This window comes from Ascaphus truei, unplaced genomic scaffold, assembly GCF_040206685.1.
Source record: "Ascaphus truei isolate aAscTru1 unplaced genomic scaffold, aAscTru1.hap1 HAP1_SCAFFOLD_1105, whole genome shotgun sequence".
Lineage (NCBI taxonomy): Eukaryota > Metazoa > Chordata > Amphibia > Anura > Ascaphidae > Ascaphus > Ascaphus truei.
The window spans coordinates 25,400-46,764 of NW_027453971.1; the positions used below are offsets into that span (position 1 = coordinate 25,400).

Sequence of the window (21,365 nt, forward strand, 5' to 3'; positions counted from 1 at the left end):
GTACACCTCCCCAGCCAGTCACAGACGGCATTTGCTGGTCCCACATTGATTTTCGCACACGATGTTTGGTTCTAATCAAAGCTCTGGTCTGAAAGTCTCTTGTCAGTTTAGATACAGATGTGCTCAGTATTTTTGAATGTCAGACACCCACCTCATTATCCATCACGTGACACCCACTCATTATCCATCACGTGACACCCACTCATTATCCATCACGTGACACCCACTCATTATCCATCACGTGACACCAACTCATTATCCATCACGTGACACCCACACATTATCCATCATGTGACACTCACTCATTATCCATCACGTGACACTCACTCATTCTCCATCACGTGGCACCCACTCATTATCCATCACGTGGCACCCACTCATTATCCATCACGTGACACCCACTCATTATCCATCACGTGACACCCACTCATTATCCATCACGTGACACCCACTCATTATCCATCACGTGACACCCACTCATTATCCATCACGTGACACCCACTCATTATCCATCACGTGACACCCACTCATTATCCATCACGTGACACCAACTCATTATCCATCACGTGACACCCACACATTATCCATCATGTGACACTCACTCATTATCCATCACGTGACACTCACTCATTATCCATCACGTGACACTCAGTATCCATCACGTGTCATCCACTCATTATCCATCACGTGACACCAACTCATTTTCCATCACGTGACACCCACGCATTATCCATCACGTGACACCCACGCATTATCCATCACGTGACACTCACTCATTATCCATCACGTGTCATCCACTCATTATCCATCACGTGACACCCACGCATTATCCATCACGTGACACTCACTCATTATACATCACGTGACACTCACTCATTATCCATCACGTGACACTCACTCATTATCCATCACGTGACACTCACTCATTATCCATCACGTGACACTCACTCATTATCCATCACGTGACACTCACTCATTATCCATCACGTGACACCCACGCATTATCCATCACGTGACACCCACTCATTATCCATCACGTGACACTCACTCATTATCCATCACGTGACACTCAGTATCCATCACGTGTCATCCACTCATTATCCATCACGTGACACCAACTCATTTTCCATCACGTGACACCCACGCATTATCCATCACGTGACACCCACGCATTATCCATCACGTGACACCCACTCATTATCCATCACGTGACACCAACTCATTATCCATCACGTGACACCCACACATTATCCATCATGTGACACTCACTCATTATCCATCACGTGACACTCACTCATTATCCATCACGTGACACTCAGTATCCATCACGTGTCATCCACTCATTATCCATCACGTGACACCAACTCATTTTCCATCACGTGACACCCACGCATTATCCATCACGTGACACCCACGCATTATCCATCACGTGACACTCACTCATTATCCATCACGTGTCATCCACTCATTATCCATCACGTGACACCCACGCATTATCCATCACGTGACACTCACTCATTATACATCACGTGACACTCACTCATTATCCATCACGTGACACTCACTCATTATCCATCACGTGACACTCACTCATTATCCATCACGTGACACTCACTCATTATCCATCACGTGACACTCACTCATTATCCATCACGTGACACCCACGCATTATCCATCACGTGACACCCACTCATTATCCATCACGTGACACTCACTCATTATCCATCACGTGACACCCACTCATTATCCATCACGTGACACCCACACATTATCCATCACCTGACCCACTCATTATCCATCACGTGACACCCACTCATTATCCATCACGTGACACCAACTCATTATCCATCACGTGACACCAACTCATTATCCATCACGTGACACCCACTCATTATCCATCACGTGACACCCACTCATTATCCATCACGTGACACCCACTCATTATCCATCACGTGACACCCACTCATTATCCATCACGTGACACCCACTCATTATCCATCACGTGACACCAACTCATTATCCATCACGTGACACCCACACATTATCCATCATGTGACACTCACTCATTATCCATCACGTGACACTCACTCATTATCCATCACGTGTCATCCACTCATTATCCATCACGTGACACCAACTCATTTTCCATCACGTGACACCCACGCATTATCCATCACGTGACACTCACTCATTATCCATCACGTGTCATCCACTTATTATCCATCACGTGACACCCACGCATTATCCATCACGTGACACTCACTCATTATACATCACGTGACACTCACTCATTATCTATCTCGTGACACTCACTCATTATCCATCACGTGACACTCACTCATTATCCATCACGTGACACTCACTCATTATCCATCACGTGACACTCACTCATTATCCATCACGTGACACTCACTCATTATCCATCACGTGACACCCACGCATTATCCATCACGTGACACCCACTCATTATCCATCACCTGACCCACTCATTATCCATCACGTGACACCCACTCATTATCCATCACGTGACACCAACTCATTATCCATCACGTGACACCAACTCATTATCCATCACGTGACACTCACTCATTATCCATCACGTGACACTCACTCATTATCCATCACGTGACACTCACTCATTATCCATCATGTGACACTCACTCATTATCCATCACGTGACACTCACTCATTATCCATCACGTGACACTCACTCATTATCCATCACGTGACACCCACGCATTATCCATCACGTGACACCCACTCATTATCCATCACGTGACACCCACTCATTATCCATCACGTGACACCAACTCATTATCCATCACGTGACACCCACACATTATCCATCACCTGACCCACTCATTATCCATCACGTGACATCCACTCATTATCCATCACGTGACACCCACTCATTATCCATCACGTGGCACTCACTCATTATCCATCACGTGACACCCACTCACCATCTCCTGTATTGTACCGTTTCTCGTTCTCTCCCACAGTAACATGTCCGTTTCTTGTTTTCTGTCTTCTCAGATCACTCTCAAGGATTTGGGGGTAAATTTGGGGTGCAGAAGGATCGACAAGATAAATCTGCTCACAGCTGGAGTCATAAAGAAGAATTACAAACCCACCAATCACAGACAGGTAATATATCCCACTAGCCAATCACAGACGGGTAACACCTCCCCAGCCAGTCACAGACAGGTAATATATCCCCCCAGCCAGTCACAGACAGGTAACATCTCCCCGGCCAGTCACAGACAGGTAACACCTCCCCGGCCAGTCACAGACAGGTAACACCTCCCCAGCCAGTCAGAGACAGGTAACACCTCCCCAGCCAGTCACAGACAGGTAGCACTACCCCAGCAAGTCACAGACAGGTAACACCTCCCCAGCCAGTCACAGACGGGTAACACCCCCCCAGCCAGTCACAGACAGGTAACACCTCCCCAGCCAGTCACAGACAGGTAACACCTCCCCGGCCAATCACAGACAGGTAACACCTCCCCCGCCAGTCACAGACAGGTAACACCTCCCCAGCCAGTCACAGACAGGTAACACCTCCCCAGCCAATCACAGACAGGTAACACCTCCCCCGCCAGTCACAGACAGGTAACACCTCCCCAGCCAATCACAGACAGGTAACACCTCCCCAGCCAGTCACAGACAGGTAACACCTCCCCGGCCAGTCACAGACAGGTAACACCTCCCCAGCCAATCACAGACAGGTAACACCTCCCCGGCCAGTCACAGACAGGTAACACCTCCCCAGCCAATCACAGACAGGTAACACCTCCCCCGCCAGTCACAGACAGGTAACACCTCCCCAGCCAGTCACAGACAGGTAACACCTCCCCAGCCAATCACAGACAGGTAACACCTCCCCCGCCAGTCACAGACAGGTAACACCTCCCCAGCCAGTCACAGACAGGTAACACCTCCCCGGCCAGTCACAGACAGGTAACACCTCCCCAGCCAATCACAGACAGGTAACACCTCCCCGGCCAGTCACAGACAGGTAACACCTCCCCAGCCAATCACAAACAGGTAACACCTCCCCAGCCAATCACAGACAGGTAACACCTCCCCGGCCAGTCACAGACAGGTAACACCTCCCCAGCCAATCACAAACAGGTAACACCTCCCCAGCCAGTCACAGACAGGTAACACCTCCCCAGCCAGTCACAGACAGGTAACACCTTCCCGGCCAGTCACTGACAGGTAACACTTCCCCAGCCAGTCACTGACAGGTAACACCTCCCCAGCCAGTCACAGACAGGAAACACCTCCCCAGCCAGTCACAGACAGGTAACACCTCCCCAGCCAGTCACTGAATGGTAACACCTCCCCAGCCAGTCACAGACAGGTAACACCTCCCCAGCCAGTCACCGACAGGTAACACCTCCCCAGCCAGTCACTGACAGGTAACACCTCCCCAGCCAGTCACAGACAGGTAACACCTCCCCAGCCAGTCACAGACAGGTAACACCTTCCCAGCCAGTCACTGACAGGTAACACTTCCCCAGCCAGTCACTGACAGGTAACACCTCCCCAGCCAGTCACAGACAGGTAACACCTCCCCAGCCAGTCACCGACAGGTAACACCTCCCCAGCCAGTCACTGACAGGTAACACCTCCCCAGCCAGTCACAGACAGGTAACACCTCCCCAGCCAGTCACAGACAGGTAACACCTCCCCAGCCAGTCACAGACAGGAAACACCTCCCCAGCCAGTCACTGACAGGTAACACCTCCCCAGCCAGTCACAGACAGGTAACACCTCCCCAGCCAGTCACTGACAGGTAACACCTCCCCAGCCAGTAACAGACAGGTAACACCTCCCCAGCCAGTCACTGACAGGTAACACCTCCCCAGCAAGTCACAGACAGGTAACACCTCCCCGGCCAGTCACAGACAGGTAACACCTCCCCAGCCAGTCACTGACAGGTAACACCTCCCCAGCCAGTCACAGACAGGTAACACCTCCCCAGCCAGTCACAGACAGGTAACACCTCCCCAGCCAGTCACAGACAGGTAACACCTCCCCAGCCAGTCACAGGCAGGTAACACCTCCCCGGCCAGTCACAGACAGGTAACACCTCCCCGGCCAGTCACAGACAGGAAACACCTCCCCGGCCAATCACAGACAGGTAATATATCCCCCCAGCCAGTCACAGACAGGTAACACCTCCCCAGCCAGTCACAGACAGGTAACACCTCCCCAGCCAGTCACAGACAGGTAACACCTCCCCGGCCAGTCACAGGCAGGTAACACCTCCACGGCCAGTCAAACACAGGTACTGTAACACCTCCCCGGCCAGTCACAGACAGGTAACACCTCCCCAGCCAGTCACAGACAGGTAACACCTCCCCGGCCAGTCACAGACAGGTAACACCTCCCCAGCCAGTCACAGACAGGTAACACCTCCCCAGCCAGTCACAGACAGGTAACACCTCCCCAGCCAGTCACAGACAGGAAACACCTCCCCGGCCAGTCACAGACAGGTAACATCTCCCCGGCCAGTCACAGACAGGTAACACCTCCCCGGCCAGTCACAGACAGGTAACACCTCCCCAGCCAGTCACAGACAGGTAACACCTCCACGGCCAGTCACAGACAGGTAACACCTCCCCAGCCAGTCACTGACAGGTAACACCTCCCCAGCCAGTCACTGACAGGTAACACCTCCACGGCCAGTCACAGACAGGTAACACCTCCCCAGCCAGTCACTGACAGGTAACACCTCCCCATCTAGTCACAGACAGGTAACACCTCCACGGCCAGTCACAGACAGGTAACACCTCCCCAGCCAGTCACCAACAGGTAACACCTCCCCAGCCAGTCACAGACAGGTAATACCTCCCCGACCAGTCACAGACAGGTAACACCTCCCCGGCCAGTCACAGACAGGTAACACCTCCCCAGACAGTCACAGACAGGTAACACCTCCCCAGCCAGTCACAGACAGGTAACACCTCCCCAGCCAGTCACTGACAGGTAACACCTCCTCAGCCAGTCAGAGACAGGTAACACCTCCTCAGCCAGTCACAGACAGGTAACACCTCCCCAGCCAGTCACAGATAGGTAACACCTCCCCGGCCAATTACAGACAGGTAACACCTCCCCGGCCAGTCACAGACAGGTAACACCTCCACGGCCAGTCACAGACAGGTAATAGTTCCCCAGCCAGTGACGGACAGGTAACTCTTCCCCAGCCAGTGACGGACAAGTAACTCTTCCCCAGCCAGTCACGGACAGGTAACACCTCCCCAGCCAGTCACAGACAGGTAACACCTCCCCGACCAGTCACAGACAGGTAACACCTCCCCAGCCAGTCAGAGACAGGTAACACCTCCCCGGCCAGTCACAGACAGGTAACACCTCCCCGGCCAGTCACAGACAGGTAACACCTCCCCAGCCAGTCACAGACAGGTAACACCTCCCCAGCCAGTCACAGACAGGTAACACCTCCCCAGCCAGTCACAGACAGGTAACACCTCCCCGGCCAGTCACAGACAGGTAACACCTCCCCGGCCAGTCACAGACAGGTAACACCTCCCCAGCCAGTCACAGACAGGTAACACCTCCCCAGCCAGTCACAGACAGGTAACACCTCCCCAGCCAGTCACAGACAGGTAACACCTCCCCAGCCAGTCACAGACAGGTAACACCTCCCCAGCCAGTCACAGACAGGTAACACCTCCCCGACCAGTCACAGACAGGTAACACCTCCCCAGCCAGTCACAGACAGGTAACACCTCCCCAGCCAGTCACAGACAGGTAACACCTCCCCAGCCAGTCACAGACAGGTAACACCTCCCCAGCCAGTCACAGACAGGTAACACCTCCCCGACCAGTCACAGACAGGTAACACCTCCCCAGCCAGTCACTGACAGGTAACACCTCCCCGGCCAGTCACAGACAGGTAACACCTCCCCAGCCAGTCACAGACAGGTAACACCTCCCCAGCCAGTCACAGACAGGTAACACCTCCCCAGCCAGTCACAGACAGGTAACACCTCCCCAGCCAGTCACAGACAGGTAACACCTCCCCGGCCAGTCACAGACAGGTAACACCTCCCCAGCATGGATTTATGAAGGATAGATCATGCTAAACTAACCTTATTTGTTTCTTTGAGGAGGTAAGTAGGAATTTAGACCAGGGTAATGCAGTTGATGTGGTCTACTTAGATTTTGCATAGGCTTTTGATACGGTTCCACACAAGAGGTTGGTGTACAAAATAAAGAAAATTGGACTCAGTAATAATATTTGCTCCTGGATTGAAAACTGGTTAAAGGACAGACAACAGAGGTTTGTCATAAATGGAGCCTTTTCATGTTGGGCTAAAGTCGTGAGTGGAGTACACCAAGGATCGGTACTGGGACCCCTGCTTTTTAACTTGTTTATTAATGACCTTGAGGTTGGGATCGAGAGCAAAGTCTCCATCTTTGCTGATGATACTAAATTGTGTAAGGTAATAGAATCAGAGCAGGATGTAATTTCTCTCCAGAAGGACTTGGAGAGACTGGAAATGTGGACAGGTAAATGGCAGATGAGGTTTAATACAGATAAATGTGAGGCTATTCATTTGGGATGCAAGAATAAAAAGGCGACTTACACATTAAATGGGGATAAATTGGGGGAATCCTTGATGGAGAAGGATTTAGGAGTGCTTGTAGACAGCAGGCTTAGCAATAGTGCCCAAAGTCATGCAGTAGCTGCAAAGGCAAACAAGATCTTATCTTGCATCAAACGGGCAATGGATGGAAGGGAAGTAAACATAATTATGCCCCTTTACAAAGCATTAGTAAGACCACACCTTGAATATGGAGTACAATTTTGGGCACCAATCCTAAAAAAATACATTATGGAACTAGAGAGAGTGCAGAGAAGAGCCACTAAATTAATAAAGGGGATGGACAATCTAATTTATGAGGAGAGGCTAGCTAAATTAGATGTATTTACATTATAAAAGAGGCGTCTAAGAGGGGATATGATAACTATATACAAAAATATTCGGGGACAATACAAGGAGCTTTCAAATGAACTATTCATCCCAAGGGCAGTACTAAGGACTCTGGGCCATCCCTTTTAGGTTGGAGGAAAGGAGATTTCACCAGCAACAAAGGAAAGGGTTCTTTACAGTAAGGGCAGTTACAGTGTGGGATTCATTACCCATGGAGACTGTGATGGCAGATACAATCGATTTGTTACAAAAAAAGGTTGGACATCTTTTTAGAAAGGAAAGGTATACAGGGATATACCAAATAAGTATACATGGGAAGGATGTTGATCCAGGGATTAATCCGATTGCCAATTCTTGGAGTCAGGAAGGAATTTATTATTCCGTTTATGAGATATCATTGGATGATGTGACTCTGGGGTTTTTTGTTTGCCTTCCTCTGGATCAATAAGTAAGTATAGATATAGGTTAAAGTATCTGTTGTCTAAATTTAGCATAAATTGAACTTGATGGACGTCCATCTTTTTTCAACCTCAACTACTATGTAAGTATGTAACTAAGTAACTATGTAAGACAGATCTGATGGCATTGGGGGAAAGAACATATTTTGTGGAGAACAATTCAGACAAATTAAACTTTTATAACTATTTCTACTGGAAACGTTTTTTTTTTAAGTGACTTGTTTTGTGAATACAGATTATGCCAAGGGATTTGGAGGACATTACGGGGTGCAGACAGACCGTGTGGACAAGGTGAGAGACTGACCCACACAACACAGTACCTGACATAAGGGAAAGTTCCAGAAAGAGGGCCCTGTAAGAATTAGGTACTGGGACAGTTATAGGGGGAGGGGTCCTGTAATAGAGGAGAGATAGGTACAGGACAGTTATAGGGGGGAGGGTCCCTGTAATAGAGGAGGGATAGATACAGGACAGTTATAGGGGGAGGGGTCCCTGTAATAGAGGAGAGATAGGTACAGGACAGTTATAGGGGGAGGGGTCTCTGTAATAGAGGAGAGATAGGTACAGGACAGTTATAGGGGGAGGGTCCCTGTAATAGAGGAGAGATAGGTACAGGACAGTTATAGAGGGAGGGGTCCCTGTAATAGAGGAGAGATAGGTACAGGACAGTTATAGGGGGAGGGGTCCCTGTAATAGAGGAGAGATAGGTACAGGACAGTTATAGGGGGAGGGTCCTGTAATAGAGGAGAGATAGGTACAGGACAGTTATAGGGGAGGGGTCCCTGTAATAGAGGAGAGATAGGTACAGGACAGTTATAGGGGGAGGGGTCCCTGTAATAGAGGAGAGATAGGTACAGGACAGATATAGGGGGAGGGGTCCCTGTAATAGAGGAGGGATAGGTACAGGACAGTTATAGGGGAGGGGTCCCTGTAATAGAGGAGAGATAGGTACAGGACAGTTATAGGGGGAGGGGTCCCTGTAATAGAGGAGAGATAGGTATAGGACAGTTATAGGGGGAGGGGTCCCTGTAATAGAGGGGAGATAGGTACAGGACAGTTATAGGGGGAGGGGTCCCTGTAATAGAGGAGAGATAGGTACAGGACAGTTATAGGGGGAGGGGTCCCTGTAATAGAGGAGTGGTAGGTACAGGACAGTTATAGGGGGAGGGATACTTGTAATAGAGGGGAGATAGGTACAGGACAGTTACAAGGGGAGGGTCCTGTAATAGAGAAGATAGGTACAGGACAGTTATAGGGGGAGGGGTCCCTGTAATAGAGGAGAGATAGGTTCAGGACAGTTATAAGGGGAGGGGCCCCTGTAATAGAGGAGAGATAGGTACAGGACAGTTATAGGGGGAGGAGTCCCTGTAATAGAGGAGTGATAGGTACAGGACAGTTATAGGGGGGGATACCTGTAATAGAGGAGAGATAGGTACAGGACAGTTATAGGGGAGGGGTCCTGTAATAGAGGAGAGATAGGTATAGGGCAGTTATAGAGGGGGGTCCTGTAATAGTGATAGGTACAGGGCAGTTATAGGGGAAGGGGTCCTGTAATAGTGATAGGTACAGGGCAGTTATAGGGGAAGGGGTCCTGTAATAGTGATAGGTACAGGACAGTTATAGGGGGAGGGGTTTCTGTAATAGAGGAGTGAAAGGTACAGTGCAGTTATAGGTGGAGGGGTCCCTGTAATAGAGGAGAGATAGGTACAGGACAGTTATAGGGGGAGGGGTCCCTGTAATAGAGGAGAGATAGGTACAGGACAGTTATAGGGGGAGGTGTCCCTGTAATAGGAGAGATAGGTACAGGACAGTTATAGGGGAAGGGGTCCTGTAATAGTGATAGGTACAGGGCAGTTAAAGGGGGAGGGGTCCTGTAATAGTGATAGGTACAGGGCTGTTATAGAGTGAGTGGTCTCTCCGGCAGATGTTTGCAGTCTCCTCTTGTCCCACACTAGATAGTATAGGAGGTTTTGTTTCTGTCTGTGGGACACTCACCGTTCCTCTGTCTGGTCTCTCCTCAGTGTGCATCAGGGTTTGGTGAGATTGAATCTCCCAGCTCCTCATACCAGAAAACTCAACCACTGGAGGCGTGTGAGTATAGAGACCCAGATTACAGATTCTCTGTGGCTGCGGGGGAATCCGCTGGATCTCCGATTGTCAATGTAATACAGATCTAGGTTCCAGTTCTCAGGACGGATCTCCCTGTTCCATAACCACAGAAAGTGACCAGGGGAAGAGACCAGGAAACCAGCGACCATTGGAAAGTGACCAGGAAACCAGCGACCAGAGGAAGAGACCAGGAAACCAGCGACCAGAGGAAGAGACCACGGGAAGAGACCAGGAAACCTGCGACCAGAGGAAGAGACCAGGAAACCAGCGACCACGGGAAAGTGACCACGGGAAGAGACCAGGAAACCAGCGACCACGGGAAAGTGACCAGGAAACTAGCGACCACGGGAAAGTGACCAGGGAACCAGCGACCACGGGAAAGTGATCAGGGGAAGAGACCAGGAAACAAGCGACCAGATGAAGAAACCAGGAAACTAGCGACCACGGGAAAGTGACCAGGGAAGCAGCAACCAGGGGAAGAGACCAGGAAACAAGCGACCACGGGAAAGTGACCAGGAAACCAGCGACCAGGGAAAGAGACCAAGGAACCATCGACCACAGGAAGAGACCAGGAAACCAGCGACCAGGGAAAGAGACCAAGGAACCAGCGACCAGAGGAACAGACCAGGAAACCAGCGACCAGAGGAAGAGACCAGGAAACCAGCGACCACAGGAAGAGACCAGGAAACCAGCGACCAGAGGAAGAGACCAGGAAACCAGCGACCACGGGAAGAGACCAAGGAACCAGCGACTAGAGGAATAGACCAAGGAACCAGCGACCAGAGGAAGAGACCAAGGAATCAGCGACCACGGGAAAGTGACCAGGGAAGCAGCAACCAGGGGAAGAGACCAGGAAACAAGCAACCAGGGGAAGTGATCAGGGAACCAGCGACCAGGGAAAGAGACCAAGGAACCAGCGACCAGAGAAAGAGACCAGGAAACCAGCGACCAGAGGAAGAGACCAGGAAACCAGCGACCACAGGAAGAGACCAGGAAACCAGCGACCACAGGAAGAGACCAGGAAACCAGCGACCACAGGAAGAGACCAAGGAACCAGCGACCAGAGGAAGAGACCAGGAAACCAGCGACCAGAGGAAGAGACCAGGAAACCAGCGACCACAGGAAAGTGACCAGGGGAAGCAGCAACCAGAGGAAGAGACCAGGAAACCAGCGACCACAGGAAGAGACCAAGGAACCAGCGACCAGAGGAAGAGACCAAGGAACCAGCGACCAGAGGAAGAGACCAAGGAATCAGCGACCACAGGAAGAGACCAAGGAACCAGCGACCAGAGGAAGAGACCAGGAAACCAGCGACCACAGGAAGAGACCAGGAAACCAGCGACCAGAGGAAGAGACCAAGGAATCAGCGACCAGAGGAAGAGACCAAGGAATCAGCGACTAGAGGAAGAGACCAGGAAACCAGCGACCAGAGGAAGAGACCAGGAAACCAGCGACCACAGGAAGAGACCAAGGAATCAGCGACCACAGGAAGAAACCAGGAAACCAGCGACCACAGGAAGAGACCATGGAATCAGCGACCACGGGAAGAGACCAAGGAACCAGCGACCACAGGAAGACACCAGGAAACCAGCGACCACATGAAGAGACCAGGAAACCAGCGACCAGAGGAAGAGACCAGGAAACCAGCGACCACAGGAAGAGACCAAGGAATCAGCGACCACAGGAAGAGACCAAGGAATCAGCGACCACGGGAAGAGACCAGGAAACCAGCGACCAGAGGAAGAGACCAGGAAACCAGCGACCACAGGAAGAGACCAGGAAACCAGCGACCACAGGAAGAGACCAAGGAATCAGCGACCACAGGAAGAAACCAGGAAACCAGCGACCACAGGTAGAGACCATGGAATCAGCGACCACGGGAAGAGACCAAGGAACCAGCGACCACAGGAAGACACCAGGAAACCAGCGACCACAGGAAGAGACCAGGAAACCAGCGACCAGAGGAAGAGACCAGGAAACCAGCGACCACAGGAAGAGACCAAGGAATCAGCGACCACAGGAAGAGACCAAGGAATCAGCGACCACGGGAAGAGACCAGGAGACCAGAGGAAGAGACCAGGAAACCAGCGACCAGAGGAAGAGACCAGGAAACCAGCGACCACAGGAAGAGACCAGGAAACCAGCGACCACAGGAAGAGACCAAGGAATCAGCGACCACAGGAAGAGACCAAGGAACCAGCGACCACAGGAAGAGACCAGGAAACCAGCGACCACAGGAAGAGACCAGGGAACCAGCGACCACAGGAAGAGACCAGGAAACCAGCGACCACAGGAAGAGACCAGGAATCAGCGACCACAGGAAGAGACCAAGGAATCAGCGACCACAGGAAGAGACCAAGGAATCAGCGACCACGGGAAGAGACCAGGAAACCAGCGACCACAGGAAGAGACCAAGGAATCAGCGACCACGGGAAGAGACCAGGAAACCAGCGACCACAGGAAGAGACCAAGGAATCAGCGACCAGAGGAAGAAACCAGGAAACTAGCGACCACGGGAAAGTGACCAGGGAAGCAGCAACCAGGGGAAAGTGACCAGGAAACCAGAGACCACGTGAAAGTGACCAGGAAACCAGCGACCACGGGAAAGTGACCAGGGAACCAGCGACCACGGGAAAGTGATCAGGAAACCAGAGATCACGGGAAGAGACCAAGGAATCAGCGACCACGTGAAAGTGACCAGGAAACCAGCGACCACGGGAAAGTGACCAGGGAAGCAGCAACCACAAGAAAGTGACCAGGAAACCAGCGACCACGGGAAAGTGACCAGGGAACCAGCGACCACGTGAAAGTGACCAGGAAACCAGCGACCACGTGAAAGTGACCAGGAAACCAGCAACCACGGAAAAGTGACCAGGAAACCAGCGACCACGTGAAAGTGACCAGGAAACCAGCGACCACGTGAAAGTGACCAGGAAACCAGCGACCACGGGAAAGTGACCAAATAAAACCCATTTTATTTCACTGCCTTGTTTTGTCTATTGAATGATCCCTAAAATATAAATGTGTTAAAATACCTGCTCTACCGTGACACTGATTTTGTTGTTGTGGGGTAGCCGAGTGTCTGTGTCTGTGTTGTAGTGAGGTAGGTGAGGGTGCTGTGTCTGTGTTGTAGTGAGGTAGGTGGGGGTGCTGTGTCTGTGTTGTAGTGAGGTAGCCGAGTGTCTGTGTCTGTATTGTAGTGAGGTAGGTGAGGGTGCTGTGTCTGTGTTGTAGGGAGGTAGGTGAGGGTGCTGTGTCTGTGTTGTAGTGAGGTAGGTGAGGGTGCTGTGTCTGTGTTGTAGGGAGGTAGGTGAGGGTGCTGTGTCTGTGTTGTAGTGAGGTAGGTGAGGGTGCTGTGTCTGTGTTGTAGTGAGGTAGGTGAGGGTGCTGTGTCTGTGTTGTAGTGAGGTAGGTGAGGGTGCTGTGTCTGTGTTGTAGTGAGGTATCTGAGGGTGCTGTGTCTGTGTTGTAGGGAGGTAGCTGAGGGTGCTGTGTCTGTTGTAGGGAGGTAGGTGAGGGTGCTGTGTCTGTGTTGTAGGGAGGTAGGTGAGGGTGCTGTGTCTGTGTTGTAGTGAGGTAGGTGAGGGTGCTGTGTCTGTGTTGTAGGGAGGTAGGTGAGGGTGCTGTGTCTGTGTTGTAGGGAGGTAGGTGAGGGTGCTGTGTCTGTGTTGTAGTGAGGTAGGTGAGGGTGCTGTGTCTGTGTTGTAGTGAGGTATCTGAGGGTGCTGTGTCTGTTGTAGGGAGGTAGGTGAGGGTGCTGTGTCTGTGTTGTAGGGAGGTAGGTGAGGGTGCTGTGTCTGTGTTGTAGGGAGGTAGGTGAGGGTGCTGTGTCTGTGTTGTAGTGAGAAAGCTGAGGGTGCTGTGTGTGTTGTAGTGAGGTACAGTATATGTTTGTGCTGTGTGTGCTGTGTGTGTTGTAGTGAGGTACAGTAGCTGTTTGTACTGTGTGTGTTGTAGTGAGGTATAGTAGCTGTGTGTGCAGTGTGTGTTGTAGTGAGGTACAGTAGCTGTTTGTGCTGTGTGTGTTGTAGTGAGGTACAGTAGCTGTTTGTGCTGTGTGTTGTAGTGAGGTACAGTAGCTGTGTGTGCTGTGTGTGTTGTAGTGAGGTACAGTAGCTGTGTGTGCTGTGTGTGTTGTAGTGGGGTATAGTAGCTGTGTGTGCTGTGTGTGTTGTAGTGAGGTAAAGTAGCTGTTTGTGCTGTGTCTGCTGTAGTGAGGTACAGTAGCTGTTTGTGCTGTGTGTGTTGTAGTGAGGTACAGTAGCTGTTTGTGCTGTGTGTGTTGTAGTGAGGTACAGTATCTGTTTGTGCTGTGTGTGTTGTAGTGACGTACAGTAGCTGTTTGTGCTGTGTGTGTTGTAGTGAGGTACAGTAGCTGTTTGTGCTGTGTGTGTTGTAGTGAGGTACAGTAGCTGTTTGTGCTGTGTGTGCTGTAGTGAGGTACAGTAGCTGTTTGTGCTGTGTGTGTTGTAGTGAGGTAGCTGAGGGTGCTGTGTGTGTTGTAGTGTGGTACAGCAGCTGTTTGTGCTGTGTGTGTTGTAGTGAGGTACAGTAGCTGTGTGTGCTGTAGTGGGGTACAGTAGCTGTTTGTGCTGTGTGTGTTGTAGTGAGGTACAGTAGCTGTTTGTGCTGTGTGTGTTGTAGTGAGGTACAGTAGCTGTTTGTGCTGTGTGTGTTGTAGTGAGGTACAGTAGCTGTTTGTGCTGTGTGTGTTGTAGTGAGGTACAGTAGCTGTTTGTGCTGTGTGTGTTGTAGTGAGGTACAGTAGCTGTTTGTGCTGTGTGTGTTGTAGTGAGGTACAGTAGCTGTTTGTGCTGTGTGTTGTAGTGAGGTACAGTAGCTGTTTGTGCTGTGTGTGTTGTAGTGAGGTACAGTAGCTGTTTGTGCTGTGTGTGTTGTAGTGAGGTACAGTAGCTGTTTGTGCTGTGCGTGTTGTAGTGAGGTACAGTAGCTGTTTGTGCTGTGTGTGTTGTAGTGAGATACAGTAGCTGTTTGTGCTGTGCGTGTTGTATTGAGGTACAGTATCTGTTTGTGCTGTGTGTGTTGTAGTGAGGTACAGTAGCTGTTTGTGCTTTGTGTGTTGTAGTGAGGTACAGTAGCTGTTTGTGCTGTGCGTGTTGTAGTGAGGTACAGTAGCTGTTTGTGCTGTGTGTTGTAGTGAGGTACAGTAGCTGTTTGTGCTGTGTGTGTTGTAGTGAGGTACAGTAGCTGTTTGTGCTGTGCGTGTTGTAGTGAGGTACAGTAGCTGTTTGTGCTGTGTGTGTTGTAGTGAGGTACAGTAGCTGTTTGTGCTGTGTGTGTTGTATTGAGGTACAGTATCTGTTTGTGCTGTGTGTGTTGTAGTGAGGTACAGTAGCTGTTTGTGCTGTGTGTGTTGTAGTGAGTTACAGTAGCTGTTTGTGCTGTGCGTGTTGTAGTGAGGTACAGTAGCTGTTTGTGCTGTGCGTGTTGTAGTGAGGTACAGTATCTGTTTGTGCTGTGTGTGTTGTAGTGAGGTACAGTAGCTGTTTGTGCTGTGCGTGTTGTAGTGAGGTACAGTAGCTGTGTGTGCTGTGTGTGTTGTATTGAGGTACAGTATCTGTTTGTGCTGTGTGTGTTGTAGTGAGGTACAGTAGCTGTTTGTGCTGTGTGTGTTGTAGTGAGGTACAGTAGCTGTGTGTGTTGTAGTGAGGTACAGTAGCTGTTTGTGCTGTGTGTGTTGTAGTGAGGTACAGTAGCTGTTTGTGCTGTGCGTGTTGTAGTGAGGTACAGTAGCTGTTTGTGCTGTACATGTTGTAGTGAGGTACAGTAGCTGTTTGTGCTGTGTGTGTTGTAGTGAGGTACAGTAGCTGTTTGTGCTGTGTGTGTTGTAGTGAGGTACAGTAGCTGTTTGTGCTGTGTGTGTTGTAGTGAGGTACAGTATCTGTTTGTGCTGTGTGTGTTGTAGTGAGGTACAGTAGCTGTTTGTGCTGTGTGTGTTGTAGTGAGGTACAGTAGCTGTTTGTGCTGTGTGTGTTGTAGTGAGGTACAGTAGCTGTTTGTGCTGTGTGTGTTGTAGTGAGGTACAGTAGCTGTTTGTGCTGTGTGTGCTGTAGTGAGGTACAGTAGCTGTTTGTGCTGTGTGTGTTGTAGTGAGGTACAGTAGCTGTTTGTGCTGTGCGTGTTGTAGTGAGGTACAGTAGCTGTTTGTGCTGTGTGTGTTGTAGTGAGGTACAGTATCTGTTTGTGCTGTGTGTGCTGTAGTGAGGTACAGTAGCTGTTTGTGCTGTGCGTGTTGTAGTGAGGTACAGTAGCTGTTTGTGCTGTGTGTGCTGTAGTGAGGTACAGGAGCTGTTTGTGCTGTGTGTGCTGTAGTGAGGTACAGTAGCTGTTTGTGCTGTGTGTGTTGTAGTGAGGTACAGTAGCTGTTTGTGCTGTGCGTGTTGTAGTGAGGTACAGTAGCTGTTTGTGCTGTGTGTGCTGTAGTGAGGTACAGTAGCTGTTTGTGCTGTGTGTGTTGTAGTGAGGTACAGTAGCTGTTTGTGCTGTTTGTGTTGTAGTGAGGTACAGTAGCTGTTTGTGCTGTGTGTGTTGTAGTGAGGTACAGTAGCTGTTTGTGCCGTGTGTGCTGTAGTGAGGTACAGTAGCTGTTTGTGCTGTGTGTGTTGTAGTGAGGTACAGTAGCTGTTTGTGCTGTGTGTGTTGTAGTGAGGTACAGTAGCTGTTTGTGCTGTGTGTGTTGTAGTGAGGTACAGTAGCTGTTTGTGCTGTGCGTGTTGTAGTGAGGTACAGTAGCTGTTTGTGCTGTGTGTGTTGTAGTGAGGTACAGTAGCTGTTTGTGCTGTGTGTGTTGTAGTGAGGTACAGTAGCTGTTTGTGCTGTGTGTGTTGTAGTGAGGTACAGTAGCTGTTTGTGCTGTGTGTGTTGTAGTGAGGTACAGTAGCTGTTTGTGCTGTGTGTGCTGTAGTGAGGTACAGTAGCTGTGTGTGTTGTGTGTGTTGTAGTGAGGTACAGTATCTGTTTGTGCTGTGTGTGTTGTAGTGAGGTACAGTAGCTGTTTGTGCTGTGTGTGTTGTAGTGAGGTACAGTAGCTGTTTGTGCTGTATGTGTTGTAGTGAGGTACAGTATCTGTTTGTGCTGTGTGTGTTGTAGTGAGGTACAGTAGCTGTTTGTGCTGTGTGTGTTGTAGTGAGGTACAGTAGCTGTTTGTGCTGTGTGTGTTGTAGTGAGGTACAGTAGCTGTTTGTGCTGTGTGTGCTGTAGTGAGGTACAGTAGCTGTTTGTGCTGTGTGTGTTGTAGTGAGGTACAGTAGCTGTTTGTGCTGTGTGTGTTGTAGTGAGGTACAGTAGCTGTGTGTGTTGTAGTGAGGTACAGTAGCTGTTTGTGCTGTGTGTGTTGTAGTGAGGTACAGTAGCTGTTTGTGCTGTGTGTGTTGTAGTGAGGTACAGTATCTGTTTGTGCTGTGTGTTGTAGTGAGGTACAGTAGCTGTTTGTGCTGTGTGTGTTGTAGTGAGGTACAGTAGCTGTTTGTGCTGTGTGTGTTGTAGTGAGGTACAGTAGCTGTTTGTGCTGTGTGTGTTGTAGTGAGGTACAGTATCTGTTTGTGCTGTGTGTGTTGTAGTGAGGTACAGTAGCTGTTTGTGCTGTGTGTGCTGTAGTGAGGTACAGTAGCTGTTTGTGCTGTGTGTGTTGTAGTGAGGTACAGTAGCTGTTTGTGCTGTGTGTGTTGTAGTGAGGTACAGTATATGTTTGTGCTGTGTGTGCTGTAGTGAGGTACAGTAGCTGTTTGTGCTGTGTGTGTTGTAGTGAGGTACAGTAGCTGTTTGTGCTGTGTGTGCTGTAGTGAGGTACAGTAGGTGTTTGTGCTGTGTGTGTTGTAGTGAGGAACAGTATCTGTTTGTGCTGTGTGTGTTGTAGTGAGGTACAGTAGCTGTTTGTGCTGTGTGTGTTGTAGTGAGGTACAGTAGCTGTGTGTGCTGTGTGTGCTGTAGTGAGGTACAGTAGCTGTTTGTGCTGTGTGTGTTGTAGTGAGGTACAGTAGCTGTGTGTGCTGTGTGTGTTGTAGTGAGGTACAGTAGCTGTTTGTGCTGTGTGTGTTGTAGTGAGGTACAGTAGCTGTTTGTGCTGTGTGTGTTGTAGTGAGGTACAGTAGCTGTGTGTGCTGTGTGTGCTGTGTGTGTTGTAGTGAGGTACAGTAGCTGTTTGTGCTGTGTGTGTTGTAGTGAGGTACAGTAGCTGTTTGTGCTGTGTGTGTTGTAGTGAGGTACAGTATCTGTTTGTGCTGTGTGTTGTAGTGAGGTACAGTATCTGTTTGTGCCGTGTGTGTTGTAGTGAGGTACAGTATCTGTGTGTGCTGTGTGTGTTGTAGTGAGGTACAGTAGCTGTGTGTGCTGTGTGTGTTGTAGTGAGGTACAGTAGCTGTGTGTGCTGTGTGTGTTGTAGTGAGGTACAGTAGCTGTTTGTGCTGTGTGTGTTGTAGTGAGGTACAGTAGCTGTTTGTGCTGTGTGTGTTGTAGTGAGGTACAGTAGCTGTTTGTGCTGTGTGTGCTGTAGTGAGGTACAGTAGCTGTGTGTGCTGTGTGTGTTGTAGTGAGGTACAGTAGCTGTTTGTGCTGTGTGTGCTGTAGTGAGGTACAGTAGCTGTTTGTGCTGTGTGTGTTGTAGTGAGGTACAGTAGCTGTTTGTGCTGTGTGTGTTGTAGTGAGGTACAGTAGCTGTTTGTGCTGTGTGTGTTGTAGTGAGGTACAGTAGCTGTTTGTGCTGTGTGTGTTGTAGTGAGGTATAGTAGCTGTTTGTGCTGTGTGTGTTGTAGTGAGGTACAGTAGCTGTTTGTGCTGTGTGTGCTGTAGTGAGGTACAGTAGCTGTGTGTGTTGTGTGTGTTGTAGTGAGGTACAGTATCTGTTTGTGCTGTGTGTGTTGTAGTGAGGTACAGTAGCTGTTTGTGCTGTGTGTGTTGTAGTGAGGTACAGTAGCTGTTTGTGCTGTATGTGTTGTAGTGAGGTACAGTATCTGTTTGTGCTGTGTGTGTTGTAGTGAGGTACAGTAGCTGTTTGTGCTGTGTGTGTTGTAGTGAGGTACAGTAGCTGTTTGTGCTGTGTGTGTTGTAGTGAGGTACAGTAGCTGTTTGTGCTGTAGTGAGGTACAGTAGCTGTTTGTGCTGTGTGTGTTGTAGTGAGGTACAGTAGCTGTTTGTGCTGTGTGTGTTGTAGTGAGGTACAGTAGCTGTGTGTGTTGTAGTGAGGTACAGTAGCTGTTTGTGCTGTGTGTGTTGTAGTGAGGTACAGTAGCTGTTTGTGCTGTGTGTGTTGTAGTGAGGTACAGTATCTGTTTGTGCTGTGTGTTGTAGTGAGGTACAGTAGCTGTTTGTGCTGTGTGTGTTGTAGTGAGGTACAGTAGCTGTTTGTGCTGTGTGTGTTGTAGTGAGGTACAGTAGCTGTTTGTGCTGTGTGTGTTGTAGTGAGGTACAGTATCTGTTTGTGCTGTGTGTGTTGTAGTGAGGTACAGTAGCTGTTTGTGCTGTGTGTGCTGTAGTGAGGTACAGTAGCTGTTTGTGCTGTGTGTGTTGTAGTGAGGTACAGTAGCTGTTTGTGCTGTGTGTGTTGTAGTGAGGTACAGTATATGTTTGTGCTGTGTGTGCTGTAGTGAGGTACAGTAGCTGTTTGTGCTGTGTGTGTTGTAGTGAGGTACAGTAGCTGTTTGTGCTGTGTGTGCTGTAGTCAGGTACAGTAGCTGTTTGTGCTGTGTGTGTTGTAGTGAGGTACAGTATATGTTTGTGCTGTGTGTGCTGTAGTGAGGTACAGTATCTGTTTGTGCTGTGTGTGTTGTAGTGAGGTACAGTATCTGTTTGTGCTGTGTGTGTTGTAGTGAGGAACAGTATCTGTTTGTGCTGTGTGTGTTGTAGTGAGGTACAGTAGCTGTTTGTGCTGTGTGTGTTGTAGTGAGGTACAGTAGCTGTGTGTGCTGTGTGTGCTGTAGTGAGGTACAGTAGCTGTTTGTGCTGTGTGTGTTGTAGTGAGGTACAGTAGCTGTGTGTGCTGTGTGTGTTGTAGTGAGGTACAGTAGCTGTTTGTGCTGTGTGTGTTGTAGTGAGGTACAGTAGCTGTTTGTGCTGTGTGTGTTGTAGTGAGGTACAGTAGCTGTGTGTGCTGTGTGTGCTGTGTGTGTTGTAGTAAGGTACAGTAGCTGTTTGTGCTGTGTGTGTTGTAGTGAGGTACAGTAGCTGTTTGTGCTGTGTGTGTTGTAGTGAGGTACAGTATCTGTTTGTGCTGTGTGTTGTAGTGAGGTACAGTATATGTTTGTGCCGTGTGTGTTGTAGTGAGGTACAGTATCTGTGTGTGCTGTGTGTGTTGTAGTGAGGTACAGTAGCTGTGTGTGCTGTGTGTGTTGTAGTGAGGTACAGTAGCTGTGTGTGCTGTGTGTGTTGTAGTGAGGTACAGTAGCTGTTTGTGCTGTGTGTGTTGTAGTGAGGTACAGTAGCTGTTTGTGCTGTGTGTGTTGTAGTGAGGTACAGTAGCTGTTTGTGCTGTGTGTGCTGTAGTGAGGTACAGTAGCTGTGTGTGCTGTGTGTGTTGTAGTGAGGTACAGTAGCTGTTTGTGCTGTGTGTGCTGTAGTGAGGTACAGTAGCTGTTAGTGCTGTGTGTGTTGTAGTGAGGTACAGTATCTGTTTGTGCTGTGTGTTGTAGTGAGGTACAGTATCTGTTTGTGCCGTGTGTGTTGTAGTGAGGTACAGTATCTGTGTGTGCTGTGTGTGTTGTAGTGAGGTACAGTAGCTGTGTGTGCTGTGTGTGTTGTAGTGAGGTACAGTAGCTGTGTGTGCTGTGTGTGTTGTAGTGAGGTACAGTAGCTGTTTGTGCTGTGTGTGTTGTAG

General features: G+C 49.7%; 1 protein-coding gene and 1 long non-coding RNA gene across 6 annotated transcripts in view; both read left to right on the forward strand.

Annotated features, from left to right (window-relative positions):
* Positions 1-10,649, forward strand: part of LOC142475208 (uncharacterized) — a gene marked incomplete at its 5' end in the record, with an annotated part of 29,357 nt that extends 18,708 nt beyond the window's left edge. The window contains 3 exons of the mRNA XM_075581181.1: positions 3,037-3,147; positions 8,664-8,719; positions 10,450-10,649. Coding sequence (XP_075437296.1) covers positions 3,037-3,147; positions 8,664-8,719; positions 10,450-10,605 — 323 coding nt within the window. The remainder of the gene's footprint in view (positions 1-3,036; positions 3,148-8,663; positions 8,720-10,449) is intronic.
* Positions 10,650-16,010: 5,361 nt separating this feature from the next.
* Positions 16,011-21,065, forward strand: LOC142475207 (uncharacterized). Of its 5 annotated transcripts, XR_012790789.1 has the most exons (5): positions 16,011-18,639; positions 18,906-19,016; positions 19,091-20,032; positions 20,477-20,624; positions 20,891-21,065. It is a non-coding gene; the product is annotated as an uncharacterized LOC142475207 (long non-coding RNA). The 5 variants fall into 5 exon arrangements; XR_012790788.1 differs by having other exon boundaries at positions 16,011-19,016; XR_012790790.1 differs by having other exon boundaries at positions 16,011-18,343; positions 18,492-20,032.
* The last annotated feature ends 300 nt before the right edge of the window (positions 21,066-21,365 follow it).